The 12313-nt window shown below is 39.0% G+C and overlaps 1 protein-coding gene across 6 annotated transcripts in view; it reads right to left on the bottom strand.

Annotated features, from left to right (window-relative positions):
* Nucleotides 1-12313, bottom strand: part of ubr5 (ubiquitin protein ligase E3 component n-recognin 5) — a 155367-nt gene that overhangs the window by 15789 nt on the left and 127265 nt on the right. For all 6 annotated transcript variants that reach the window (XM_041189352.1, XM_041189353.1, XM_041189354.1 and 3 more), the window contains 10 exons: nucleotides 11055-11266; nucleotides 9481-9711; nucleotides 6233-6306; nucleotides 4410-4582; nucleotides 4089-4202; nucleotides 2643-2863; nucleotides 2354-2474; nucleotides 2119-2217; nucleotides 1083-1326; nucleotides 107-215 (listed from right to left, as the gene is read on the bottom strand). In XM_041189352.1, coding sequence (XP_041045286.1) covers nucleotides 107-215; nucleotides 1083-1326; nucleotides 2119-2217; nucleotides 2354-2474; nucleotides 2643-2863; nucleotides 4089-4202; nucleotides 4410-4582; nucleotides 6233-6306; nucleotides 9481-9711; nucleotides 11055-11266 — 1598 coding nt within the window. The remainder of the gene's footprint in view (nucleotides 1-106; nucleotides 216-1082; nucleotides 1327-2118; nucleotides 2218-2353; nucleotides 2475-2642; nucleotides 2864-4088; nucleotides 4203-4409; nucleotides 4583-6232; nucleotides 6307-9480; nucleotides 9712-11054; nucleotides 11267-12313) is intronic.

Genomic DNA, 12313 nt, shown 5'->3' with positions numbered 1-12313 from the left:
AAGAAAGATCTGCACGTGTGCGCACATGTAGCTGTAACTGTAGCTTCATATCATACTGAACCTTTTGTATCCAACAGCTATTCTAACAACAGGGTTTCAGACTCACCGATCTCTATCTCGACGAGAGCCTGCTCGCATTCCACCACTTCTCCTCATTTCCCTTTCTCTCTCTCTTTCCCGCTCCCTCTCTCGGTTTCTCAGTCGCTGCATTAGGCCTAAACAAAAAAATCTATTTAAAAAATTCAACTTTGGTGCGTAATTTTATTAGCTCTATTAAAAATACAGGAAAAAAGTTAGTACCACTGATGAAATTAATTTCACAGGATGAGAAAATTGTAAATTTGGCAGGATTTTAAAGCTATGTTGAGAATCTACAAATATTATGAATATATTTTAGGTCTACCATAATATGTAACACTACTTCCAAGATGATTAAAACCCATCTCCCGGCATATGTACATACCACTAACAAACTGGAAGATCCAACAGAGTAGGTTTTATAAATCCTGTCCTTACTATGCACATAGTAACCCCAGGATTAAAATGGCATAACAATGTACTACTGTCTAGCATCCTGATATTGTTTTGCATAAAAGATTATGTACCAAACTTGCAAAAATAGCTTGGTCATGAGAGAGATCAGTAGCTTGACCATCATATGCTTTGTTATTTAAGAAATGGAGGCCAAGTTTCAACAAACAATTCACTCAGACATTAGCAAACCATTTGCCCTTTTAAACTCTATTTTCAATGTTCTGGTTGTTCGGTAATTTGCTCCTTTGATGCAATAATGATCAGTGTAGTTAGAGGCTAAATGATGTGGAAAAGGCAAGCCCTTTAGGATTAGTCATTGCTGTGTATCTCTGGTCTGATCAGCAAAAGAACAGGAACAGCAACTTCTCAGATTATTGCAGATACAAGTTATGCCTGTCAAATTTATCCTAGTGTCTTAAATCAATTTGAAAAGCTTATAGCATTAAGTGCCGCCATTAATTTTTCTTCCAAATGAATTGGCCAATGATTTTGTGACTACACACATAAACTGTTGTTTTTTTTTTATGGAATACTTAAAGATCACATACTGGTTTGTAATCCCTTGCTAGCATTCTGTATACAGTCCAGGTTTGGCAATTTTTCACTAGACAGAAATGCTTGTGCAATTGCGGTGTAAAAACTTCGAGCCACTCCACTGCCCTCTCCTGGCTCATCTTTGAAAGTGACCTTCACCCTGTGCACAGTCATTGGAGTTGTAGTGCATCGGCGGCCGAAGTGATTATTCAGCTGCCTCATTGTTTGCTGAATCAAGAGGTCACGATCCCGATCAACCTGAAACACCATAGACATTAAAAGTCTTTTAGCTTTTATCAACAACATTTTCAAAATGCTGAGACTTACATAAACTTATGAGAGCAAGTACTATTCAAATAATAGAGTACAGGAAACTTCAATTTTTTAAAACAAACTTGTGATAAACAGAGTGACCTAATGAAAGTAGAGTTTTAAATAGCAAAATTGCATTCACAGTTTCAGCTACAGGTCAATAAAATCCAGTTTAAGATTGCTAGGAACTGGCAACATTTTACATAACCCAGCGCACTCCCAGGTTTAAACCTTGCACTGTATGAATGAACTACTGCAACCAGTTAAGAGGTGGGAACTATAATTGATTAGAACATTCTGAAACTAGAAAAGGACATAAATCAACCAATTTCCTCACTGTTGACTGTCATCAAGTTATCCATCGCTGGAAAATGTGCACATGGAAACTGGAATCGGATAAAATTGGCTTCAACTGTGATGTTCCCAACAGTCAAAGGACCTACTGATACTCATTGACCTGGCTCATTTGTGTAAACAGATTGCTACCTGAGAGAAGGACTAAAGAGCTACCAGTACCCATGCAAATGTCACCAGTTCCCAAAGAGAATACAAATTACTATAGGAGTTGCTTTTATTACAATAAACAAATGGCTGTGTTTCTATTTAAAAAAGTTTGCGAAACTAAAGTATCCATGCAAGCATCGATACTGCCTTCCAACAAGGTTTAGAAAGGAAGGGACAAAGGGGTGTTCAAATTCAAGAAAAACATAAAAGGTGCCTAACCAGAAGCCTTATTACCTCTAGGGTTAGATCTCTAGACTGAGCATTTCTTAGTTTCTCCATTTCTCGCCGGAACTTCGACTCTTTCACTTCAAATCCACCAAGTTCAGTCAAAATCTGGCGGAGGAAAAGTCCACTCTACATTATTTGAAGTGCTGCATAAAACCACGTTCATATTGAAAACGAAATAATCAGGATTATTCAGCTTTCTATCCTGATGTTAGAATGCTGCACTTTTAAATATAATCCTTACCGATCCAGGTTCAGCTCCTACGTCTTCCATAAACACTCTTCCAAAGAGTTCCAAAGAAAGGCGCCAACGTCCTAACAACATGTCATGAGAAACAACCATTCCCATGAAACTACACTGTGGCCTGGTAATCAATAAAAACAAGAAATAAATAATAGGATTTCTAAAACCGTAAGTTTTTAAAGAATATGGCAAAATACTCAATATAGCTTTTATTTTATACATTTTGAAAGACAATTAGAAATTAATTTAAAAAAAGCCAAGAATACAAAGGGCTGTGAAAACTAGTTACCGAAATGAAGTAAGTGGTGGCCCTTCACTTTCAGTAAGCCCGATCTCAGCCAGTAAGCTGCTTTTCAGTTGCGCTGCAAGGTCCTGAGCAGAGGGTCCTATTCGTGAATTTTCAGATTCATCTTCCGGTAATACTTGCTCATCAGCTGCCTTCCTCTGACGATTCTGCATACTCATAACATTCTTCAGGTTAGATGAGTAAGACATTTTTGTGGGAAGCACCTGAAGAATAGGACCAACAGAATTCCAGTAGATGAGTAATGTTCAGATCTTAATATTTGTTTAACTCAGTTCCGAGTTTAATTCATGGACATGAATTATGTTTACATAAGTCTGGGTTTTCTGAAGGTGACAGAGAAAGAATAGAACCAAAAGCAGAAGGCTGAATCACTTCCAGGAGCTATGATAGAATATAGATGAAAGCCAAGTGTTAAGCTAGTGAATGCTGTAGGTGGTGTACCAACTGCTTTTCCTTTGGGGTAGATTCCTGAAATAAAGCTACAACATAAGTATGCTTAATTGAAAACGGAATTGAAAAATTGTATGCGATCACAAAATAGCTCCCTAAATACAAGGTATTAGAAAGTTCTAGCCCTTGGATTTCTTGCTGAAAATTAAGAATTTTGGACCTTTTGAACACAAGTTCAATTTTCTCTACCTGCAGGGAACCATAAAGAGTGCATTCTGCTGCCTTTACCCTAACTTGCACCATATCCCATTCACACACTACCTCTTGCATCACTGACCTACACTGACTCCCCGTTAAATAAGTTTAAAATTAGCATCTTTGATTTCAAATTCCTCCATGGTGTCATCTCTCCCATCACTAATCTCTTCCAACCCCACAACCCTCGAAGATATTGCACTCCTCTAATTCTGGCCTTGGGCATCCCGATTTAAATCACTCCATGTTTGGTGACCATGCCTTCAGCTGCCTGGGCTCTTTGCTCTAGAATTTCCTCTCTAAACCTCTCCCCTCTCTATCCACCACGAAGAGGCCCTCAAAACTCGACTCCTTGACTAAGAAAGTCCTAATGTCTGCTAATGTGGTTTGGTATCAAGTTTTGTTTTAAAACACTCCTGGAAGGAACTTGGGATGTTTTATTACATTAGAAGTGCTATATAAATACAAGCTGCTATTGTACTCGACCAATCCTGAAGACAAAACTAGAGTGCTTGTAGCTCAAGAAAAAAATATTTAGCAAATGTGAAACTTTTACTCTGGTGACTTTCTCCAGGAGAAATTCCATGGAGATGAGCAGTCATGTGTGGCAGCAGTAAATTGGCAAAACAGACAGTACTGAAGAAGGAGTGCTTAAGAAATTCCTACAGGAGGTCCCTACACACACACACACACACACACACACACACACACACACACACACACACACGCACGAGAAAGCTATCTTTGAAGACAGTGAATTACAAGTAATCATGAAAATCTTACCTCTAAGCAGTTTCTATCCACTGTTACTTCAGTTATTCCTTTTCCAAGGCCTGAAAAGGATGAATATAAACCTTGGCTTGGGCGACCAAATAAATCTTCCTTTCTAGCATTGGGCTGGAGAAAGAGAAAGGAAAGAACTAAAACAATTAAGAACATTTTCCCCTAAAGAACGACTAATCAATTTAACACAAATCTTCTCTCAAAGCTCGAGCACAGGAATACAATCTGCATTGGCAGCCACTGCATCATTATTAACAACAATACGGTAAGTAACTTACAAAAAGTGTCAACAAATAGACCATTCAGTGCTTCTGCATTTACCTGTAAAAGGTGAGGTTGATCTGCCAGTGGAATTGCTTCAGCTAAAGAAACTTCAAATGGATTTGGTGGAATGCAGCCAAGGAAGGTCATGGAATCAGAACGACGGAAAAATGGGTGATTTTGACCCGCTTCTGTGGACAATGTTTCATCATCCTTGTCATGGAGACCAGAACCTGAAGGGAAAATTCTTATTTTGAGATCACAGCATGCACGCAACCATACCTACTACGAGCAAACTAACCAGTTTAGTAAGACAAAAATGGACTTATCCAGCAGGATTTTAAAATACTGGAACTATGAATAATGCTCACAAAAAGATGCCCATTAAGTTGTGTAAGTAAAGTGGATGAAGTCAGTATAGGCTGTGCAAAGTTTCCATGTCTATTTACTGATTGGCACTTGTCAATGAAAACAGCTGTTGCATTTAATGTACAGTACTTATATAATAAATGAATCACTGCCTTACCCTCCCCACCCAAGCACATATAAAAATATAGCAAGGTATTTAAGAAAAATGGAGGTGGGGTGCAGGAGAAATCCTAGTTATATCCTAGTTATATAATTCAGAGCAATTAGGTTCATTGGCATGCCCATCAACTGCTTATGAAAGCAAGTGAATGAACAGGACCCCTGGGCAGAGAACTGTTCAAACTACAGGGCTAAGGTCTATCTGGGTAAAGCACTTGCCTTGAACTAAAAATGCCTAAAAAGTGTAATTTCATAAACCTGTCTTTAAAAAGCTATCAACTTGGACAGAAGCAGCCAGAAAAATGTTAAACTAAAAATAGCACGTCAATCTCACAAAGAATATCCAGGATGAATAAACAACTCAGTTTTGAAAAGACCAATTTATGACAACAAATAGAGAATCAAAAAGATTAACCAACTGGTGCTACAGGTTAGGTAAATGACTGAAGGCTCGAGATGCAAACAGGAAAGGCAAATAGGGAAAGAACCATCAATATATCTATGAAAGGTGCATTTCCCAGTGGAATTTAGAAAATGGTAACTGCATGCAGTTGCTGGTCACTGGTTTTTGCAATACAAACACTTCAAGTATAGAACATGGGTAGAAATTCATCTAAGTCTGTTTTTAGGCCCAGATTTGACACTATATAAAGCCTGTGCTGCTACTGGGAAACCAGAAGCCTGCACAAAATTGGACCTCAAGTCTCATGCAAATAATGTGCGCAGGCTAACTGTTGCAACTACACCGGTAGCGGCCCATTTCAGATAACCAATTTCAAGCTGCTTGCTTCACTGGCAATGGCTTTCATCTAAGTGCCGAAAGTGGAAAGTGAGAACTCGGAGGAAAAGAGCACAGCAGAGTTGGGGTGGGTGGGGGGGCAGGAGGTCATGGCCAGCAGAGACCCCCTCTTGTCGCTGTATCAATTTTTCTTAAAATCCCAAAACAGGTATTCAAGCGATTATTGGCATATACAAGGGCTCCAATGCCAGTTTGAGAGAGAGAGAGAGAAACCCTACACGCCTTGAAAAAATCGTTCAGGCCCAATTTCGGGTCGCATGTTTTCAGGTGGTGTCTTGAGGCACTGTCCCTGAAGTTGGGCTTTGTGATGATGGTTTTATACCTTCAAACCAGGAGCAATAAAGTCCAATTTCTTTCCCCAAGTCTACATTTCCCTATTATACCCTAATGTAAAAAAAAAATGCTCCTGGCTAGAGTGGAGAAATTCTATTTTCTGCAGTATACTGCAGAAGGTTATTCACAGTCGCAGAAATGCAATGAGGATTTTATTAAAAAGACAGAATTATGGAGACAGTTTGACAGCTTGCAGGTACTTGTTATGCACAAAAATACTCACTTTGATTGGTATCATCATCATTTTCATGTTCTGAATCCTCATTGTCAAGACCCAACTCCAACAACTCTCGAGTCCTATGAAGAGCGGCACATTACAGATTTTAGTTTCAAATATAAAACAGTTATAGTTCCTTTAGTTTTAATGATTTAATATTGGTAAAATGAACTTAATTTATAAATAAACAAAAGAGACTAATTGCTTTGAAAGGAACCAAAGATTTACACGTTTGCTTTTGAATACCATAAACCCATTAACAATTAGATTTTATGCCAAAATACTCCCTTCAGAGTTGAACCTTTTGTTCGAAAAAACACTGCTGTTCAAAATTAAAATGTCTGGTCCATTTCATCCATAGATCTCTAATCTACAGAGAACACCCTAATACTGGAACGTACTCCAGAAATAACAACAGAAAACGCTGGAAAAACGCAGCAGGTCCAGCATCTGAGGAGGGAGAAACAGATATTTTGAGTCCGTATGACCTTTCTTCAGCGCCCCTGTTGTTTCAGATTTCCAGCATCAGCAGTATTTTGCTTTTATCTTAGTACTCCAGAAATATTTAGGTTACATATTAAGCAGTTCATTAATTTGAGAGAGATTTTGAATTTCTGGTTTAAATGGCAATATATAAAGTAGCTGAATATGTTCAAAGCATCATTTATCCACTTCCACAACTCATAGCTCCTAATTTCAAATACCATTAAGTGAAGCGTCTATGGCAGTAGAATTCTATACCCAGACAGAGCAGCAACAAGGTAACTCAGCTTCCATACAAAGGAAGTTAAAAAATAAGGGGTCTCCCATTTAAGGGGAAGATATGAAGAGTTTTTTTCTCAGAGGGTCGTTAGTCTGTGGAATTCTTTTCCCCAGAGAGCAGCGGAGGCTGGGTCATTAAATATGTTTAAGACTGAGTTAGACTGATTCCTTTGTCATTCAAGAACCTAAGGTTATAGGGAGTGGACAGGAAAAGCAGGCCTGAGGTCACACTAAGACCAGCCATGATCGTATCAAATGACAGGGCAGGCTCGAGGTGTTAGCTGGCCTACTCCTGCTCCTAATCCTATGTTCTTATGCTTGTAAGGAAAGAATTGACCTTGTATAGTGTGCACTACAGGATTTTGCTGGGTTTAAAGACTTCTGATTTTTCAAAAAGTATATTTATCTTTCTGATGTGGAATGCACACTATACAGGTCAGGTCCTTTCCTTACAAGCACAAGATGATTCAAATTAGTAGCAGGACTAGGCCATTCCACCTCTTGAGCACATGTAAACATATGCCAACACTCTTCTCTCCAGTAATTAAATGTTACTTGATGGAATCATTACAAATTTATCAGTTAATTTTAATGCCATGTTGATTGCTCAGTGACACAAAGAATCTTTGTCAACATAAAATTACTGCGGCTACCAGAGCAAGTCAGAGGCTAGGAATCCTGCAGCAAATAACTCACCTCCCGACCCCCCAAAGCCTGTCCACCATTTACCAGACACAAGCCAGGAGCGGAATGTAATGCTGCCCACTTGCCTAGATGAGTGCAGTTCCAAAAACACTCAAGAAGCTTGACACCATTCAGGACAAAGCAGCCTGCTTGATTGGCACCCCATCCACAAACATTCACTCCCTCCACCCCCAACACACAGTGCAGCGGTGTGTACCACCTACAAGACGCACTGTAGAAACTCACAAAGTCTCCTAAGATGGGACCTTCCAAATCCACGACCACTACCATCAAGAAGGAAAAGGGCAGCAGACACATGGGTACACCACCATCCGGATGTTCCCCTCAAGTCACTCACCATCCTGATTTGGAAATATATCGCCATTCCTTCACTATCACTGGGTCAAAATCCTGGAACTCCCTCCCTAACAGCACTGTGGATATACCTATACTACATGGACTGCAGCAGTTCAAGAATGCAGCTCACCACCACCTACTCAAGACCAATTAAGGATGGGCAATAAATTCTGGCCTAGCCAGCGACACCCACATCCCATGAATGAATTTTTAAAAATCTTGAAACCAAGCAAATGAGCATGATCCACAGAATAGAAAACAAAGGGATTCCACAAGCCTCATGGCATATATTTTAAGAACTACAAGTACTGGATTGGCTCAACTGATTGCAACACTTTAAGGCATGAAAGCTGCCTACACCATCATTATCCAACAGCCTGAGGGTCTCCACTGATCAGAAGCTTAAACTGTAACAGCCATAACATTAACAAAGTGGTTATAAGGGTTGGGCCGAGGCCGGGTACTCCGTAGCAAGTGCATAGCTTTGTCCCCTCAAAGTCTCTACACCATATATAAAGCTAAAGTCAGAAGTATAATGCAATTCTCTCCAGGATAGCTACAGCCTCAAGAACACAAGCAGCACAATATCATCCAGGAGAGTACAAGTCCACTTTATTAGCGACAGAGCAGCCCACTGGACCAAGTACTCACCCTCTCCACCATCAGTTCACTGTGGCTGAAGGGCATATCATCTGCAGGATATGCTACAAAAAGCCCAACCCTGTCAGCTCCATCATCAAGACAGACAAGAGCAACAAGATCATTATCACTGCATGTCTTCCTAGATCACCACCATTAATGTTATTTGAACTAAGGTTAAGGATATGGAGGATATTAACTGATTAAGTATCTTGAGCACATATAAAGAGAGACTTGAGGATGGAGTGCAGTGTCAGTCCCAGTGGCAACATTTTAATTTGATTTTGTAAGCTTCTGTTGAAACTTTTAGTTACAGTGACCATCAGGGGCTGTCACTCTCGCACCCCCCCTCCCTCCCACCTGTTTACTTATTTTATTGATCATTTGTTTTATCCAAAAGAGCATATAAAGAGAGGCTGTTTTTTTTGTTACAGTGCCCCTTTAACAGGCTTTCAGTTAGCTAATTCATTTATTTGTTAATTAGATTATTTTATTGGCTTCAAAGAATATAAAGAGAGATTTCTAGGACACTAGGTGTCAGTGGAGGAGGGGGGGCAGGATGGAGGTAGACATATGTAATGCTGCATTCTGTAAATAAATCTAGTATTAAGTAAAAAGACTGGCGTCTGGTTTCCTACTTCATCTGGCACATAAGTGATTTAATAACTGCTGAATTAAAATGGTGGGATTGCCTACAGAATACTATTGTTGGAAAACACACACAAAGACGACGATGCATCCAGTTAGGGTTAAACGGTGAGAGAAATAAAAAGGCAATTTTTCCAGCAACACTCAACCTGAAAGTAAAGTACCGTTTTCGATCTAGTTGTGGTGTATCCAATGTTGTCTGCTGATTCATTGCTTTAATCCAATAGATAAGGGCCTGGAAAACGTATGCTACGTGCTTCAAAGAACAAACATCTAACACTGGCAGGACATCAGAATGTTCATCATTATGGGAACGCATCAGAGAAAGGGCGTAATTGAGAAAATCACCACGTGCAGACATCATTCCTTGACGGGCATTCAACAAAGTAGCACGTCTGGAGAGATAAAAAAAACATTGGCAAGCAAACAATGAAGATCAATATTTAATATTCATCTACAAAGTAGTTCAACACGTCTAAATCTGACTTCAAAGACGCATCTGGTTTAATTTGATTTAAGGAAGACATCTGTGCTATAGAATTCTGAAAGATTTAAAAATTTTCATGGGTTCAAAATGTTACTGATTGCATTGTGTTACATGTTAATACTTTCTCAGTCTGAACACAACGAGCCTATTGAGATAACAATTTTGCTAAAATTGAATGCATTTTTCCCAATAACTCATTTGCAAAAATATCACTAACATACAATGTCTTCAAATCAGGTCTAAATTTGATCTCCAGGACCACAAGCTGCCAGCTGTTATTCTGCAAAAAGCTGGGCTAACATAATAGCAGCTAAAAACATTTCATACTTTATACAAAGCAAAATGTTTGATGTAACTTTTGTCAAATAGTGTCAGAAGTGATAGGAGTGCATGTGACAGGAGTGCAATGAATATACACTGGCCCATCAGATCAATTCCTTCAACTATTCAATGCATTAGTCTTAAATCTAGCCAGACAGCATTAATTAGCACCACTTTTGGATTCTTAGCATTGCGCAATATCCTTAAACTTCCCATTCATACAACTAGACTCCCTTATGCATACATACTAATATGCTAAAATCTGAAAAGGAAAGCAACTATTTATGTAAGTAATCCAGGAGAAGCAAAGGGCTTGCTGATCTCTTAGTGAAGTCATTTAGTAGATGATATTTCCTATGAAACTGCATGGTGGTCAGGAAGATCTCCAGCAAGACGACACCAATGCTCCTGACAACCGGAGGCCAATTATTCTCCTCATCTTCCAAAATGCCTCATTTATTTGAAAGATTTAAGGCTGGGAAAATTATTTTAAAAAGAATAAGTTTAACAGTAAATGCTTCACGTAGGAGGGGCACTGGAATTATTGTTGTGTGTTTTAAGTACACACCCGTTCTATGGAAGAAAATAATCCGAAAAGAATCTTGGACAAGTATGGTATTCCTCCTTGCTAGACCATTCCAATGATGCCAATGGCAGGGTATTTCTGGGCAGCTCCACAGAAAACAGCAAGTTGCTAGATGATAAAGCTGCCAAAGCAGCCTGGAAACCATGTCAGTTGGGAAATTGGCATCCCTGGATATGTAAAATTTCCAAGGACATGCTTAATACAGAGCAAGAAACTTGGAAAAAAATTCTACTCTATTTTATTCTGCGAAATGAGACAGCCCTTTGTGTTTAGCAGTGGAACTCAAGTAAATGACAGCACATTACCATAACACAATAACAAGATTCCATAAAATGAGAGTTCACCTTCTTCCCTCTAATGTTCTCAGACTGGCTTCTTCACGTGCTGTTAACCTTTCCCGCCTGGCAGAATTTTGAGAAGCATGTAAAGGATGGCTAGGATGACCAGGATCCCCAGCAGAGGATAATGCTGAACCGTACCGCAACTGTGCCTCAGTGGAGTCCATGATGCTAACCATCCAGTTCCATGTGGGCATCAGCTTTTCTTCCACATAATTCTGTAGAAATAAGTGAATCAAAATCTCAAATGCTGCTATCAAGGCTCATCACTTAGCTGCCTTAGGTATAAGTCTGCAATCTATGAAATCAACTTTTACATATGAGTGCTATCTAATTGGAGGAGGGAAAAGAGGAGAAACAATAGTTCCTTCAGAGTTCAATAGCAGCTAGGGTCCTTTACACTTGTACATGATGTGTAGATGTGGTGCTCATTCCACGAGCATTTTTCAGTTATTTTGCAGTAAAGCTGCAGTAATAAGTTAGTTGTGATAACAAGAAAGTTGATTGCATAAAGAGGAGACCTTACTTAATAACAAGTTAGATGGAGAATTGGAGGGCAGGCAGTGAGGCAGCTTTGTAAATGTGTGCTGAATGAAGTTCAATAAGGAATGCAAGTCCAGTCATTAATTAAACCATTACAAATTACAGCGAGGGGAAAAAAAAATCAGTACTATCCAGGGCTAAATGTAGACTTCAGTCTAGAACACAATAGCATCAAAACTCTTAACATCTTTAATATAGCAACAGTTTGCAAAAGCATATTTATTACTCTATTTTGCTATGCAGGTAAGCTCAAAAAGAATCTTTCATGTTAATTCATGTCACTGTAGTAGCAGTACAGTAGTCCTAACTTTTCTTTGAAGCTTACCAGCCTGTAAACAAAACAAATATATTTTGCAATGATTTATCTAATGTTTTAATACTCTGCAAGCATTGGCAGATAGTCCTGGTTGCAGCAACCCACACATGACTTGTAACTTCAAAATAGTCATGCATGCTTTCAAAGGATGAAAACGTGGCACAGTTTTTCAAAAAAAAAGTACAACATAGAGATAAATGAAATGCAAACAAAAAACATGATAGAAACTTTCAATAGAGCCTTATGACTGCCTATCCTCACACTAGATGCAATGGAGTTTATAGTTTTTCTAGACTCTTTTCCTCCCTTCCCATTAATTACAAACACCATTTGGATAATTTCAACCTTATGGTCATTTAAGCTCAATTGGCTTTAAAAACAACAGACCAGTACTTTTGTGGAGTGG

Source organism: Carcharodon carcharias, chromosome 6 (genome assembly GCF_017639515.1).
Source record: "Carcharodon carcharias isolate sCarCar2 chromosome 6, sCarCar2.pri, whole genome shotgun sequence".
In the NCBI taxonomy this organism is placed as follows: Eukaryota; Metazoa; Chordata; class Chondrichthyes; order Lamniformes; family Lamnidae; genus Carcharodon; species Carcharodon carcharias.
The sequence above is the reverse complement of the archived record's forward strand: the minus strand, read 5'-3'. Positions and strand labels throughout refer to the sequence as shown.